This window comes from Mustela nivalis, assembly GCF_964662115.1.
Source record: "Mustela nivalis genome assembly, contig: HAP1_SCAFFOLD_2170, whole genome shotgun sequence".
Classification (NCBI taxonomy): Eukaryota; Metazoa; Chordata; class Mammalia; order Carnivora; family Mustelidae; genus Mustela; species Mustela nivalis.
In genome coordinates this window covers 10,112-28,070 of record NW_028134495.1, presented here as the reverse complement: position 1 = coordinate 28,070, position 17,959 = coordinate 10,112, and the positions used below count along the sequence as shown (strand labels likewise).

The following is a 17,959-nucleotide window of genomic DNA, read 5'->3' as shown; positions in this document are numbered from 1 at the left end:
ATGTTCCTCTCCCTTCTTTGAAATTATGGTACACCTCCCATTTGTAGTTAGTCTCACCAGAAGTTTGGTTACCAAAGGGGTCTTTGCCTCTGTTACCATTTTTGATGTGACCTTCTTTCTACAGTTAGGTGTGGAGAATCTGTTCTGCCAGTTTGGGATTGCTTTCTGGGTTAATTGCAATGATATGGCTGTTATTTACTTGTATTCATGGGAGCATGTGAATTTAGGATCCTCTTACTCTGCTATCTTCCCAAGCTCTCCCCAATTTTGCTCCTTTAGTATCAGACAAAGGCATTCTAACCCAGGTTGTGCACATGAAGAATAAAATAAGTGTGCTTCTTTTCCTACCTCTGGTGCAGTGGTGCTTACTGAAAAAGGTCCACAAATTTACATTGCTCTGAAGTCCAATATCACCTTCAAAGCTTCTAAACTTTTTGCTGTTGTAGTTACTAAAGGGATAGTAAAGTTAGATATTGAAGTATATATTTATCTCAAAAGACCATTTACAAGTCAATTAAAAATGAAAAATCATATTATTAAAGTGAAAGCCAGGATATTTTGACAACAAAGAGAACCAAGTTTATGGTCTGATATAAGTATACAAAACCATTTATGTTTATTCTGGAGAATAAAATACAAAGCATTGCCTTAATATTTGACATTATTTTTTGAATGCTGAAACTCTTGGCTGAACAAAATGAAAACACCAAATGTATAATGAAAATGAGCTGGAATAGCTGATGTATTTTCAAAGGACTATTAGAAACCAAAGGAATGTATGTAAAGACTGTGGCATGGTAATGCCACAGAGTATTATATAGACATTAGAAATTATAAACACTAAAGTCCTTCAAATTCAATATTCTAGGATAGTATATAATATTCTTAAGATGTTTTTCCAAATAAAATCATAGGCTTTAGTTCAGGGTACTTGTGTTCATGTATCTAAAAAATTAAGCATATAGTTATTTAAACCTGTTTTGTAAAATAAACTAATAAATCATTTAAAAAAACCTTCACTTTTACTCCTTATTTTGAAGGTAGAAAATGGTTCAGCAGGAAAGCATAGCAAATTAAGAAACTGAGTTCTGGAGTTAGACTGCCTAGATTTGAATCCTAGTTCTGATCCTTACTAGCTGTCTGACAAAGGGCAAGTTACTTAATTTCTTTGTGTCTCAGTTTTTAAATCAGAAAAATAGGAGTAAGAATAGTATATATATCACAGGGCAATTATAAACATTAAATGAGATGATATAAATAAAATACTTAAAACAGAATAAAAGGTCATTAATTAAGTACCCTGATTTAAAGGCATAGTTTTCAACCTCAAGGAATTGATAATTCCATAAAGTGTTAAGTCCACTTTGGGAGAAAATACTTACACATAAGAAAAAACTAGAAAATAATTATTAAACAGTTTCATACAAGATATAAACATAAATGATCTAAAGAATAAAAACAAATTTGTGGTTAGCTTGTTGGTTTGCTTCTCTGTGGGAGAAAGTGGGACTGCTAGCAAAAGTGAGAACATAAGAAAACACAGAAGTGGGAATAAGTAAGACAAAAGGTTTCTAAATTTGCATTAGAATTTAATTATGCCCATATTTTGTTCTAAATCTTTCAAACTTTAGAATCGATGTTGTAAATATGAATCGGTATATTTAAGTAACAAACCATTTATAAGTACTGTAGAATTAAAGGTAAAACTTTAACATATGAATGTTAATATACATATGTATGTTATGATCACATTTGAGTTTCAAAAATGCCCTGTAAAAAAAGGCAAGACAAGTGTTTTTATTACCATTTTACAAATGAAGAAGTTGAAAATCAGAATTCATGTCACTTGCTTAAAGTTACACCACTAGTAAGTACTAGAGACCAGATTAGCAACCAGGTCTTCGGCTTCCAATGTAGTGCTCTTCCATTACACTATACTTATGGAATAGCAGAAAGCTAAGAACACGAGAAATGAGGACTGAATGTTTTGATAGGTATTATGTTTGATCTTCACCTCAAACAGGGAAAAAAATGGTATAGGATAAAATGTAGATACTGCCAAATCTCAGGTATGTTAAAAATAAATGGATACCAATTAGATATACTATGTCTTAGAGGTCCTCTTTCTTTTTGTTTTGAATGTTTTCCTAAAGGGTTGCGACATTAGAAGTGAAATAGAAATAACATACACATGGAAGATTCAGATAGAATCCTTTCATAGATCTTTTCTTCACCATTATCATTTTCTCTGAGGTAATATGCTTTTTGAAACACAGAGTGAAGGAACAGACCACACTTCAGCAGAAGCTTGCCCATGAATATTATATTTCAGCCTCAATCAAGTTGGTGTGTTTAAAGAACAAAGCTTCCACTGTAATATAAAACCCGACATAAACATCTTGATATTTCTATCTACTTGCCAATAGAGAAGAAAAAGTATAAAATAATAATAAAACTTATAATTAACTTCCATGCATAAGTGCATGTCATAGAGCAAAATCTCTGATATAGTTACATAAATATAAGTTCTTCCAAAACAACTTATAGTATCAACATTCAGATTTTATTAAAAAACCCACTGTAGGTAGTTTTGATCCCAATAAGTCTGTAGAAAAGTAAAATCCTTTCCCTCTTCTTTAGATAAATTTTAAATTATTTCTGTTCATATATGGGACTGTCAGTTGTTTGGTTCTTAAGGAAGAATTGTAGGGAGAGAATTCCCTGTAAGAACTTCAATAAGCAACAAAAACTCCATCATTCTCTTTTGAGGGCCTGGGTCAGGAGCAGAAGGAAATTGGACACAAACTAGCTTTTGACCAAGTTCATACTACACAGGTTGCAATATGCAACCTGGAAACTTTAGGGCCATTTGGCTGCATACTAGGGTGTTCTAGCACTTGCATATTCTGTTTTGGAAGAAATGACCCTACTTCGCCTAGTCATTCAATACTACAAAGGAAGAGGGTGACAGGACATTTTATGTAACTCCTGGATCATTCCAGTTCTCATCTAACGGCACGCATGCAAAGGAATATGTTAGAGTGATTGGGGACTAATTGCTAATTTTGTATCTTAAAGGACTAGTTCTTATCCTTTGTGAAGCTTTTATTTGAGGGAAAAAACTTTGGTCTCAGATCCATTTTTTACAATGCCAAGACAAAAATGTTCTTCACCTTTCAGTGAATGATCAAAAAACGACTTATAATTTAGTTAATAGTTGTGGACTGAGGGGCGTCTGGGTGGCTCAGTGGGTTAAAGCCTCTGCCTTCAGTTCAGGTCATGATCCCAGGGTCCTGGGATCAAGCCCCGCATCAGGCTCTCTGCTCAGCAGGGAGCTTGCTTCCCTTCCTCTCTCTCTGCCTGCCTTTCTGCCTACTTGTGATCTCTGTCTGTCAAATAAATAAATAAAAAAATCTTAAAAAAATAGTTGTGGGCTGAATTTTTAAAACTTAAAATATCCTTAGGACCTTTAACAGTGTGGATTCATAAATGAGATATATTTATAGGAATACATGCAGTTAGGTACTTATAAATTATTAATGGAAATACTCATTTTTTGTAGATAATTTGAGGTAATATTTGGGAAACTTTTTTCAATGATTTTCATTGGAAATGGATTTAAATTATTCTCTACATGTTTCTTCTCCTTTTTCTGGCAAAGAGCCCTTTTTCTTGGTTACATAAGTCACACTGGAAAAGGAATGCTTTCTAAATGTAGACAGTCTTCTCCTAAAGCTCCCCCCTGAAAAGAAATATAAGAGAGGGTCAAAGCAACAATTTGATGCAGCCAGAGACAAGGTTATGACCACTGACTTTTGCATTCTAAGAACAGAATCACAAGGTTTAGTTTCATTGTGTAAAAAATGAAGGTGGATGGTGCGTTGAATATGATATGGCATGAAGCTAATCAAAAAGGCAGCTGTCACAACTATGATCATTCCTACAGCTTTTTTGCGGCTTGATAGATTTTTCTTCAGTGAATTTTTAAGTAAGGTTAAAATGATCATTGTGTAACATACAATTATAATAACAAAAGGAATGATAAATCCAACAAACAATGACACATAATGCAAGACCAAAACATAATTTTTAGCTTGATTGTCCTGTGGAGGCTCAAAGCACTTGGTATTGTTTTTCTCATCTTTGTAAGTTTTGGACATAAGAAATGGAGAACTGGTCAAAATCACAAAAATCCAAATGCTAACACATACAAACCTGGCTTTCTTCTGTGTAATCAAATTAATGTTCTGTACTGGAAAAACAATTGCAATACACCGGAAAAAGCTCATGGCTGTCATAAAGAAGATACTACAATAGAGGTTGACATACAAGGCATAGGTGCTGAGACGGCACAAAAAGTCACCAAAAAGCCAAATGCCTTTGTGAACATAATAGACTACACGGAGAGGCAGTGTACACACACACAGTAGATCTGCTACTGCTAAATTAATCATGTATACTTGGAAAGCTGACTTCTTGTGATATGTTTTTATGAGGACATAGAGCACAAAGCTATTTCCAAAGAAACCCACAACAGAGATCATAGAGTACAAGGTGGAATACACTTGATTGCGGAAGTCATCAATAGTGTCATTGCACGTGTTGTTATTGGCAGCAGATAATGTCAGATTCCCGACTCCATCCATGTTTCTCTAGGACTGTCTCCTTGGTACCTAAAATATATATATATATATATATATATATATATATATATATATACACATATATATGTATATATCCTTGTCAATTTTTATTAGACAATAAATTACAGGGCTTATTAAGATTTCATTTTATATTGTCATATATATACTTTTTGACCCTGGCAGGAATCAGAGATGGTAGGGCAATAAAGAGGGATTCAGCAGCACCTTGCTTCCAGGAGAAGGGTTTGGGTCCCATAGGCATCAAGAAAACTCTTTTTCCCTCCTTTCCCACCCAAGTTTGTTTAATGGACTTCCTTCTAATCTTCAAAACCTAGCCAGGATAGCTCTGCTTTTCCTTTAAGTCATATTACTCTAGGCTATTCTGTAAATCTTCCTTTTTAATTGAGTTTTTCTATTAGATAAAATCTTTAATGATAGTCATTTTTCATAAATATAAATATCCATATATCCATCTATCTATCTACAGCTATCTATCTATCATCATCTATGTATTGGAAGAGCATTGAATTTTCTTGGAGAATAAAATCTAGGTGAAAATACTCAGTTCCCAGAGGAGCCTGAGTGGCTCAGTGGGTTAAAGCCTCTGCCTTCGGCTCAGGTCATGATCCCAGGGTCCTGGGATTGAGACCCGAATTGTACTCCTCTGCTCAGCAGGGAGCCTACTTCCTCCCTTCTCTCTGCCTGCCTGTCTGCCTACTTGTGATCTCTGTCTGTCAAATAATTAAATAAAATCTTAAAGGAAAAAAAAAAAAGAAAATACTTGATTTCTTCAAGCAAAGGGCTTCCTAGGTAACATCTGCTGGTTGATGCTCATTTAATTGTTTTAATGAGGGAAATAAGTTCCAAAGTGGTAAAAAAAAAATTTAAAAAAATCTGCACCATAAGTTAAGGCCCTGAGGAAAGATGTAACATAACTGTTTAAAATATACTTTCTGGGTAAGGATATTGTTACAGCTGTTTATTCTTGCTTTCTTCCTAGACTCACTTTCAAAGCCATACTATTCAATAATGCATGGTCATTTCTTTCATACCAAGAGGTTGTTACTTGGTCTAGGTTAGTTAAACTATATCAAGATAGTCAATTAAGGCATTAAACAAGCTCTGATCAGATAGCTCTAGGCCTAGGGATGAGACAATGTGAAAATAATTTCTAGTGTTCCTCCAGATTCTTTAATTCTTTAAGAAAGTGGGAGCAACTCATCAATATAGAATATGGTGGATAACCTTTTTTTTGTGGATAATCTTTGATTAAAGTCTGATTTCTTGGTTTTACACAGTTCTTTCTCCCGAGTAAAAGGAAGTTGGTGTTTGTAAGGTGGCAAGGCTGTTTGAACATGCAAGAACTCCCAACAATGGAGGGGATTGATCTTGTCCCTGAATTAGAAATAATGAAACGAACAGCTATGGGAGTTGTTTTAGGTGGGATATAACTTCCAGGTTTACTACTGCTAACTACTTAGCTAGTTGTTTCATTTTTTCCTTTAATTGAAAAATGTCATAATTTTTCACCAAGGACTGTTGGTATATGACAAAAAATTGAGGATGAATCATTCTGAGGGTGGATACCTAAGGTCAAAGAGATAAATGAGTTGACTATTCCCAACTTCTGCATTATTTTTCAGTTTGCTTTCCAGTTACCTGCCTCTGTCACCATTGGTTCCCTGAACTCAAGTGCAATTGTGGAAAAGAGGGAAACTGCCTAAACTTAAGTCTTTCTCTGTTAGCCCTGTTGCTAGGTTTTCCACAAATTGTGCAGTTATGATGAGGCACTAGATGGCGCTGTTGAGTGTTTTGGTTTTTGTTTTGTTTTGTTTTGTTTTTTTGCTATACCCTTTGAGAACTACACTTGAAAGGTGTTAGATTAATTACCATCTGTCTTTCCTACCACTATCAATCCCCACAACATCTTTCTAAAAGCTCTAGGTAAGTTGTCCATATACTGGGGCTTCTTCCAACTCTATCATATTCTGTTCTAAAAACTTCAGTGGTCCCTGAGGGCTTTCAGAATAAAATCCAAACTTCTTGGCATGGTATTTAAGGCTCTCTATAGCCTAGTTTCAACTAAATTTTCCTAGCTTCTCTCTCACTTTTCTTCTTTGCACACCCTATAATTCAATGAAACAACTATTATACTATGCTAGGGACATGTGCTACATGTTTTCTCACCTGACTTTTTTCCATGCCATTTCTCTTGCCTAAAATACTCTTTCCACCATCTAGGTATATGCACAAACTCGAATTACAACCTTTTTGGGTGTGAAGACTTTAAGACTTTCCTCATTCTCCTTCCACAGTAATTTCTATCATTTTCCCTTCTAGAGAACTCTAAATTTCTCTTTCAGATCAATGATTTGTATGTATATGTTATCTTCCCTTATAGACTATCTGGTTGATATATAAGAAGGCATGTCACACAAGGCTAAGACATACGTACTTTGATCATAAGTGTTCAACAAATGCTAACTGAGTGAATGAATACATGAATGATGAACAAGTTTGTCATTTAAAATTATTTATCATTCAAAACCACTTAGAGTTATCTTTGCATTCCAGTATCATTTAAAATCTTTCCAGCCTCAGCGCCTAAAGTTGCTTCTTAAGGTATTAAGGAAGGAACTAAATCGTAATGCTAACTGTAAGATTGAAAAATATTATATCTTGACACGGAATAATCATTTATTTGTTTTTGTGTTAAATATTATAAATTTGACATTCCAGATCTTTGAATAAAAGGTGCCAAATAAAATTGATAAATGAATGGACAGCAGATGGTCATTAGTCCCATTAATAAATTTTCCAGTCCTTACAGACCAAAATAAACTTTCCTAGTAATGTTGGTATCTTAAGTTCAACTGTTTATTTATAACTAAGTCAAATCAATGACTTGTATTAGGTCATAAAAAGAAAATTGTAAAACGTTCAAACAAGTAATGACTCATAGAAGGATAGAGATCATGTAGTCTAAGCCACTCATTTCACAAATTATGGCTTTGCTTATCTTAGACAGCATTTAATTTATTTTTATAGAATTTACTGTGATCCCCAAATAATGAGACCCACACTATATGAATTCAGAGATACCTAATTCCTATCCCTGCCTTCAAGCAGCTCAAAGTCTGGGTGGGGAGTGATAACTCAGAAGTATGGAAAACTTATAATATAGTATGGTAAGAACTATCTTAGAACAAATAAAATGGGCTATTAATTGATCAATATAAACAAACAATAAACAGAAAATTAATTTTTTTGTGCAGATGACAAAGGAAGTTACTTTGTTAAGATAATTTGCAAGTTGAAGAAACAAGATTGATTTGGAAAGTGGAACCATACCTCTTTCTGACACTGCAGTGCCTTTCACGAATGTTCCTAGTTAGTGGTCAGTGCTTTTTATGATGTAATTTCAGATGAAGCCTAAAATGAAATCACAAGATTGAAAAGAAAGTCAGTGACCTTAGAAGGAGTCCAGAAGGGTCATGGGAACTTAGTGGCCTTAAGTACAGATCCAGGGTGTGTCATGGGATATCACAGCTTTACTGACAGATTTAGGTCTAGTTATTTGATTCCTTCCATGCCTCCTTCTTTCTTCTACTATCATTTTTACATCCCCAGGGGATGGGGGTGGAACTTTGAGTATGGACCAGGGCTGATCACAAATTTTTGTTGTTGTGTGCAAATAGCTTCTGTGTCTAAAGATGAACCCAGGATTATAAAAATACTCTCCTCTCTATGAAACCATGATATTTCTCCTATTTTCTCTTCTAAAATGTTTGTTATTAAGTTCAAAGGAAAAATAATTTGAAAGTTCATATACAAGGGTCTGTTTTTTTAGGAAAAAGCATTAGAACATTAAAAATATCAAATATATATATCTGGAATGGCTTATGGACAGTTTTTCTTGAAGGAATTATAGATTAGAAGATCTTGGGCCCTTTTCCCTAAAATCTCACAGTATCAGTTATTGTTTATATCATTAATTTGGCATATTTATATGCCTTCAGAAATCAACTGTTTTATAGTTTGTATTGTTAAATTTTCATGAGTATATGCTTCTTCTCTTCAATTAAACTATATCAGAAAATCTAATGAAGTGTAACAAATCTCCAAGAAATAAATAAGGGCTTTTGTGAAATGGTAGCAACCTGAACACCCCCCCCTTCCCCAATTTTTATTTCCCTATGGCAATTTCATCCCTGAATGTGGGCACCACATAGGCTGGCCACTTTTCATTTATCTGTGGCCTAAGTACCAAAAAATAAATATCTTTCAGTTTATCCTTAGCAAGTATCAACACACCAGACTTTTCTAAAGGAACTCTGCAGAAAAAAAAATCAAATGGAAAATAAAGGAAATTAAAAATATAAAATGGAGACAAGTTTTAAAAGTAGGAATACAAACCTACAGCTCTAATAGTGCTGTTTGAATCCACTCTGTATTCAAATAACCATTTTTTAGATCCTCTCCAATTTATTTTCCCTTTCTGAATTTCCCTTCTTTTCCCAATAAGGAATTGTTATAGGTAACTTACTACTAGCAGTCTGGGTGAAGTATGGGCTGCAGGTGAGGAACTAGTTAAACTGAGTTGGCTTTTTATTTTTTTACTTAGTCAATAAATTTTCTTTTTTGTTTAGCTTGCCCTAGATATCTGTAATCAATAAAGGTATACTGACTGAATATTGAATGAAAAAAATCTGAGCCTAAAATTGTATGATTTCACTCATCTATGGAGAAAATTAACTTTACTCTGTCACAATTTTGTGTTTAGTCAAATCTTATATTTTTTCCTAGTGTGGAAAGAGAAAGAAAGTTTGTGAGCTTCTAAGACCCATCTATGAGAAGTGTAGTTTTACCAGGCTAATGTACTAGTTATCCATATCCAAGGTAGTTGTACAGTTATAGTTTAGTTCACGGTACATGCACAAGAGATTACATGTCACATTGTTTGGGCAACAGTGTTTCCTCAAATTTGGGATTCTGACATATCTTCTATTATTATTATTATTATTTTTTTTTTTTTTTAGAAATTCTGAGCTTTGCATATAGCAGGCACTCAATACTTTCACTCTTTGCCTTTTTTTTTTTTTTTTCTAGTTTCCTCGAGGACTCTTGTCTCTGACACTAGCTTCTGCTAAAATTGGATTCTACCATTCTTATCTGGGTGATTGGGTGGGTAGACATCAGGCCAATAAGTGAAAGTGTGGATATACAATTTTTTATTTTAATTATTTAGTTTAGGTTTTATTTAGATATTTTGTTTGGGTCACCTTAAATCCGTGTGTGTGTGTGTGTGTGTGTGTGTGTGTGTGTGTGTATTCTTTCTTCAGCTTTAGCCTCCAATGAACCTATAACCTGGTCAAGCAAGCTCCAGTGAATGAGGGAAGTAAGAGATTCAGAAATAATCTGACAATACAAGGTCCCAATTCACATATGATACTCTTTATTGTTGCTGCACTGGAACTACCTATAAACAAGAATGACTTACACATTTTGTACTAAGTGTGGTCTGGGTAGAGCTGGGGATCTACCTACCTTGGCTGGTGTCTTCTATTAAGTGAAGGTAGTAATAGTACTTCTTCTTTTATTTCCGGTCAAACAAAAAACCATTCCTCTTCCTCTCAATCCAATTTAGTACATTTCTCCATTGATGTCCTGCAGTGTTTTGTTTGTACTTTCTTGATAATTTTCATTTATTGTTTTGTGTCATAGTCATAATTCCCACCCCAATTCCACTAGACCTAAAGAGCAATAACCAAGTCTTATTCTTTCTGTATTTCATGCTGTGAACAGTTCAGTGTGTTTTAAATATCAGTTGGTTTGAATTAATCAATTTTCTATAAGCTTTTAGTGATGTTTTACCAAAATCAGAGGGAATCCTTGCATGGAGAAAGACAATGAACATGGTGGAAAGTTTGTAGGACTGATAGGCCCAAGACCTGGATCATACCCTGGGCTATCGTGGATGATTAATTGTGCAAACTTGAGTAAATTACTTCCTCCCTACGATCTCTTCACTTATCTTCATTTCAATAGGTTTATATTATATGTCTCCGAATTTCCTTTCAGTTTGCCATTCTAGAAATCTATGAAGGGTAGGGTATCATTTTCCTTGGTTTAAAGGAATTTTTTTCCCTTGTTTAATCTTAGGAACAAAAGAGCAAGTAAGATGAGAGACCTATGGCTTTAGTGAAGAGGAACATGGACAAAAGCCTGGTTTTTAAATAATATTTTCAATAATGCAACTAATGTTTGCAAGCTTGATTTAAAACTAGTAGTTGTTCCCTGAGTTTTCGGTGAACATCTGAAAGAAATACCCCATTCCTCTTTGATTATATTAGCTGTTCTCAGGATACAAATTTGGCCAGGGCCTCTAAAGGCAACACAGAAGTTCTAGCTTTGACAGTGGTTTCTAAACTAACTGCTAATCTTATGATGTAAAGTCGTCCCACTTTCTAGGACATTTTCTCAGCGGCCTTACCCCTTTTGGTATATAATAACAAGTTATAACATCTCTTGTTATGGCCATTCTTTAGATCTTCTAACAGAGAAACTTCTAAAGTCATCTTTGTTGTTTCCTTTTTGTCATCTTTCCTATGTGATGCCCCTCATGCTTGATCATATGGTGTTAGGGTTGCAGGGCCAACAATACATCCATCCATATCTCGGCTAATACATGACATCTATCCTGCAAAGTATCTAACAAGCCTTAATTTCTTTTAAATGACTATCTGATACATTTTACTCTTTGTTTTCTTCATTCTCTTTCATTACTGGTACTATTTCTTCGCTTCTGGCTCTCCTTACCTCATACATAGATGACATAATTACCTACTTTCTACATGCACCTTGTATTTTAGCCATGCTGAACTGTTTGTAATTCCTGGAGAGGTTTTTCATACCCTATTAATTTCAGGCCTTTTTGCCTCAAAATCATCTTACACATTACTGCCACACTGGTCATTCTTTTTTAAAAAAAATTAAAATTATTCTTCATACCAGTCATTCTTTAACCTTTGGTTGCACTTGTCTTTTGGCTGCTCAAGAGCCTACAATGACTATAATAAAATCCCAGCCTTATATTTCAGGCAACCTTTTCCACAATCTAGCCTTAGTCTCCTATCCAACCTTCTGTCTTACAGAGAAAGATAATAATGACAGAAGCCAAAGAAGTATTAGTAGTTGGTAAAAGAAAAAAAATCCACTAGTAAGTACTAAGGAGAGCCTAGGGCTGTCAGAAGGAGAGCCCTGAAATAAACTGTGGGGTCTTTTTGGATGTATAGTTTTTTCAAACTAAGATGTGATGCAGAATGAAAGTGACAGCCTAATTATTGAAATAGTGACTCCTGGCCAGACTTGGGTCAGGAACAAGGTTATCCTGACATGCAAATTTAAAATTCTGATTGTTTTGACAGGCATGTTCCTTGAGTGTAGTATAGGGAGCCACCAAATTAAGCCAATATCCCTGCTCTTCAGATCAGTGATTTTTTTTCTCCCTGAGATTATGCCTTATAGTACCAAGGTTTAAGTTGTTTTTAATGTTATCCTGTCATCATTTCCACGTATCCATGGTTTTTACCCAACTCCTTCCCCCCAGGCCTACTTCCAGCCCTGCACAACTTGAACCATATTTTGAGCAATGAAACATCTATTTTGACCTTGTTATTGATCCAATCTAAACAAATCATAAACTTTTTTTTTGCTTTTAAGTAATATCTTTGGAGATAATCAAGTATACTTGATATCTCTAATAATCCTAATCAGGGGAGATGCCAGGGCCAACTTTGGTCAACAGAATGACAGGTAGGAGTTTGTTTGTGTTCTGGCCTTTGGACTCTAACATGGTCTTATGAGATGATCTGACTTCTGAAATTTGGCTCCCAAAAGACTGTGAGAAAATTTTTAATAGTTATATTAATCTAAATTTGGGGACTTTACACTATGATTGTATTTTGTTGGACTAAAGCAAATTATAAATCTTCTTACTTGGGAAAAGGACTCACTTATTTGGGTTAATAAGTGCCCAAAAAACAAAGTAATCTGCATAAGGAAAGAGATTTACATTCTATAAGGAACAGGAATATAATGTGGAAAATTACAGAGTCTACTACGTTTTCCAAAATATAGGAAGACAGTGAAATAATTCAAAATTAGAGGAAAAGGAACATGGTTGATTTTAAGATAAGTTGGTTTTAAAAAATGTGTGTTTTTGAGAAAGGTAGATGTAGGTTATGGTGTTGAGGGGTAGCAGAAAATTTCTTCAGTTTATATCATGGGTAAACAAGAGGACTACAATTGTTTAAAATATCCCAAAATCCACAAGGAGGTTATAAACTCACTTTATTTTAAATTTTAGAATTTTAGGGGTGCCTGGGTGGCTTAGTTGGTTAAACATCTAGCTTCAGCTCAAGTCATGGTCCCAGGGTCCTGGAATTGAGCCCCACATTGGGCTCCTTGCTCAGTGGGGAGCCTACTTTTCTATCCCCCTGCCTGCCACTCCCCCTGCTTGTGCTCCTTTTGTCTCTGTCAAATAAATAAATAAAATCTAAAAAACAAAATAAAGTTTAGAATTTGAAGAAATGTCCAAATAGAAAATATTTAGGTTTAAAAACAATCTTAGGAAGAATGTGGGCATTGATTTTAAATGTTTCCAAAAGATGAAAGAGAATGAAATTCATAAAATAGTGATTGGATTTGGTAATTAGGAGGCCAGTGGTGACCTTAGAGAATACATTTACAATAGAATATTGAGTTTAGAAAAAATATATGAGGCTTAAAACTTTTAATCAGACTTTTTGGTCTCCATTTAGATAACCATTATCAATAAAAAGAAAAAAAGGATGAATGAAGATATATTAGTTTTCTATTGTTGTATAACAAATTATCATAAACTTAAAACAACACTAACTTATTTTCTCTTAGTTACTATGGTTTAGGAGTTCAGGTATGAGTTATCTGGGTCTTCTGCTTAGGGTCTTACACAGCAGCAATCAAGTTGTCAGCCAGAACTTTGACCTCACTGGAGGCTAAGGATCTTTTTCCAAGATCACTGGTTGTTGGCAGAATTCATTCCTTGTTTTTGTATGATTAAGCCCTGTTTTCTTGCTGACTATTGACCAGGAACCACTCTCAGCTCCTAGAGGTCACCCTCAGGCCCATGACACATAACCCTCTTCTCTCACAACGTGGTTATTTGATTTTCTTTCTTCCAGGATATCAGGAGAGTGATCTCTCTGTTCAATTATTTCTAAATTCTTTCTATTAACTTAAGGTCTTTTGTGGGAGCTGGGGGCTGGTCTTCTTTTGAAGGCCTCACTTGATTAAATAGTGCCACCCAGGATAACTTCTTGTTTGGTTAACTGAAAGCCAACTGATTGGTACTCTAACACATGAATGAAATTCCCTCATATTTGTAGTCCCATCCACACTCAAGGGGAGTTGATTTTATAGAGTTGTTCACGAGGGAGAAAGAATCCTGGAGCCATCTTTAAATTCCACCTTCCAAAGAAGAAATGTCTAGGAGGGATTTTCTAGGGAGGAAAGTGTTGTCCAAAGGCAAGCTAGAAAAATCTACAAAGAGTAGCAGCAATAGAAGTGTGGGTTTATACATAGAAATCTAAGGATAATTGGTTAAAGTTCTTCAAGTGGGTGTTCATTTCTTCTCAGACACTTTTTTTCCTGGTAAGGTGTGAGTGAAACAGTTGTAGTCGGCATATAAATGCTCCAACATAAAAAGATGATCATAAATCTTTGCCTAGAGTCCAGGTGAAGTCTCCTGGTTATCCTAGAGGAAAAGCTAGAAATGAAACTGAAAGCTTCCAGATAAAGGCAAGATTTTCCAGTATGGAAAGAAGCTCTTTTAAAAAGGCACAAAATGCCATTAAAGAATCAGTGGGGAATTAGATCATCCAGTTGTTCAATATTGGGTAGCCTTTAGTGTGGAGGAACAGACTATGCCTTACTTCTATAAATGTCACAGAACAGTAATGCAGTTAACATTTTTTCTCAGGAATGTATACATTTTTGAGACTTTGGCTAGTACATCTGATGAGGGAGCAGGAGGCTGGCTGAGGACAAAGCAGGAGCTGGCGCCTTGCACCCCCTCTTCACCCTTTCCCCTCCATAAGTGTAGCAGCCCTCAGGCAGCCCTGACTGCCATGAACAATAAGCAAATAGTTAACTTGCAGAGCTCACAATCCTGCTAGACAGGAGTCTCCCTTGGCTTACAAATGTTCTAAATCTCACTAACAAAGACGATTGATAGCAGGATTGTGACACCCCACCAAAAAGTCTCCCAACTATCTTAATGTTAATGGCTGGTCTAAAGACAACACTGATCCAGCAGCAAGGGCAAGGCCTCCGGCAGGCCTGGAACATCCTGGCACCTTTTAGGCCCTCTTTAGCATATGAAAACTCCTCCCTTCCCCTCACCTTCCCCCAACAGCAGGGTACATAACCTGCCATCCCTCACAACCCAGGGCAGCAGCTCTTCCTGCCCACGGGTCCTGTCCCCGTGCTTTAATAAACCACCATTTTGCACCAAAGATGTCTCAAGAATTCTTTCTTGGTCATCGGCTCCGGACCTCAGCCCACCAAACCTCACCTAGGTTCTAGAACTTCATCATACCTAGGTTCTAGAACTTCATCACGTCCCTAGTTATCTATTCTTAGTGAATACAGTGAAATGGAAATGGATTATGACTATGCAATGGCAGATGAAAACTTAACTAAACTTAATTTAATTGAGCAAAACTCTTCTGTTTTAATTATTTGATTAATGGCTTATTGTTTGTCATGAATAGAATAAAATGAAATGTCTATTGAGTCCTGTCTAAATTACGTCAAACTATTAAATATTCAACTAAACTTACTGAGGTTGAACAGAAATTTTAAGGATAAGGTTGGAAACTGAATCTCTAAGTTTAACTTCTGTATTTCTATATCTAAAAGATTGGTAAAAATACAAGATCAATTTGTAGTAAATACTAAATGAGGAGCAGAAAGGTAGCAGCTGAGTAGGAGGGCCCTAGGTTTGCCTTGTCCCACAAACACAACTAGATAGTTCTCAAATTATCCTAAATACTCCAGAAATTGACTTGAAGATAGACAGAAAAAAACCAGAAAGGGGGAGGGGAAACATCATATTGAAGAAGGCAGGAAGTGCTGAGAGGTGGTTTAAGGAAGAAATAGACTGTGGGTGTTGTGGAGGAGAAGGGGCCATGGTCCTTGGAGAAGGACAAGAAAGCGATGAACACACAAGGAAATGTACAAGGAAAAATTTCCCCCAAAGCCATTGGTGTGGAAAACAAGAGGGGCTGAATTTCAAGAGTTCTTACAACCAGTAGGGCTTAAAGCCTAGTATTTAAATGGTCAGCATGCTTGGCTGGGATAGAGCCCTGAAAGCACTGCACTGCTCCTTCAGAGAAGACAGGCAAACAACTGGCAGACAGGGTGGAAACAGCAATCTGAAGAGCACAAAGAGCACTTGGGGCACACAGTGAATAGATTATTATTTCTTCTCAGAGCACCTCATTGAGATGCAGCATTCATGGAGATACCTCTCAGGGAAAAAGTTGCCAGATGGCAACATTTCCCTCCCCCACCCCTCAGCATAAACACAGAACCACCTAGAGCAAATAGCAGAGCACTGATACTGGCTGCCTAAATTGCTTACACTAAGCCCCACTCCCCTGTGCTCTTGTGGAATTGCCCTTCTTTGTCACCCTTTCCTCAGTCCCAGGGTGGCAGGTACCTCCACCAGAAGACTAGCACAAATCCCTCCTCACACCATTTTACAGACCAGAGAATTTTGCAAGGCTTCAGTTCCAATAGAGGTGGTGATAAGTCTCATTGCATAAGCAGACAAGAGCACGCTTAGCTAAAATTTTCCACAAAGTCCAGGGACCAAACACTGCCCACAGCAGTCAAGGAAAACCTCTGCAGATGACAGACTTGAAGGTTAGAGAAGCCAGAAGAGAACAACAGAGAACACACAACACACACTGGAGTTACTTCCTGAAGCACCAGGCCCTGGGAACTACATGATCTTTTCTTCACAAGGCCATTACTTTCAGGAGCAGGAGATAAAACCATTTTTTCTAACATAAAGAAGAAAGCAGAGACCGAGACAAAATGTGAAGACAGAGGAATTTATCCCAAAAGACAGAACAAGATAAGACCACTGCCAGAGACCTAAGTGAAACAAAAATAAGTAAAATGTCTGATGGAGAACTTAAACAATGATCATAAGTTTACTCACTGGGCTTGAGAAAAGAAGACATAAGGGAGACCTTTACCATAGGGATAAAAGAGTCCAAAAGGAATAAAAGAGATGAAGAATGTAACAAATGAGATTAAAAACAAGTTTCATGGAATGAACAGCAGGCTAGAATAGGCAGAAAAACAAATTAATGACCCAGACAAAGTAATGGAAAGCAATGGAACTGAACAAAAAGGAGAAAGAAGAATTATACAAAATAAAAATAAGCTTAGGGGACTCAATTACTCCATCAAATGTAATAACATTTTTATTATAGGAGTCCCATAAGAAGAAAGAGAAAATGGGGCAAAATATTTATTTGAAGAAATAACAACTGAAAAACTTTTCTAATCTGGGGAAGGAAAGAGACATCCAGATAAAGAGACACAGAGAACTCCCATCAGAATCAACAAAGGTAACACCAAGACATATTGAAATTAATTTGAAAAGTGATACAGAAAAAAAATCTTAAAAGTAGCAAGACAGAAGTATTCCTTAACTTATTAGGAAAGACCCATAAAGCTAGCTGGAGATCTATAAACAGAAACTTGGCAAGCCAGAAGGCAGTGGCATGATATATTCAAAGTGCTGAATGGGAAAAATATGAAGCCAGCCATCTTCTACCCAGCAAGACTATCATTCAGAATCGAAGGAGAGATAGAGTTTCCCAGACAAATAAAACCTAAAGAAGTTTGTGACCACTAAACCAGCTCAACAAGAAATATAAAAGGGGGATCTTTAGTGGAAAGGAGAGACAAAACGTGACAACATAAATGCAGGAGACACAAGAGCAGTAAAAATAAGTGTTTCTGTAAAAATTAGTCATGGGACTCACACAGAAAAAGGATATAGAATATAATAACATACACCAAAAATGTGACAAGTAAAGGAAAAAGGAATGGGTTCAAATGTGAATGATCATCAACTTAATATGGACTGCTATGTACAGAAGAGGTTATATACATGTATAATGGTAACCATATATTTAAAAAAACCACTAAAAGATATGCAAAGAATAAAGAGAAAGAAATCCAAATATATCACT

General features: G+C 35.8%; 1 protein-coding gene across 1 annotated transcript; it reads right to left on the bottom strand.

Annotated features, from left to right (window-relative positions):
- Positions 1–595: 595 nt before the first annotated feature.
- CYSLTR1 (cysteinyl leukotriene receptor 1) lies at positions 596–10,398 on the bottom strand. The gene is made up of 3 exons (XM_082750992.1): positions 10,191–10,398; positions 7,995–8,075; positions 596–4,673 (listed from the first exon to the last, which is right to left on the bottom strand). The coding sequence occupies exon 3, from the start codon at positions 4,644–4,646 to the stop codon at positions 3,624–3,626; it is 1,023 nt and encodes a 340-aa protein (XP_082607118.1). The 5' UTR covers positions 4,647–4,673; positions 7,995–8,075; positions 10,191–10,398; the 3' UTR covers positions 596–3,623.
- Between the last annotated feature and the right edge of the window lie 7,561 nt (positions 10,399–17,959).

Excerpts from the sequence above, each read along its gene's own strand:
- CYSLTR1 (XM_082750992.1), bottom strand. The coding sequence starts at position 4,646 with ATGGATGGAGTCGGGAATCTGACATTATCTGCTGCCAATAACAACACG.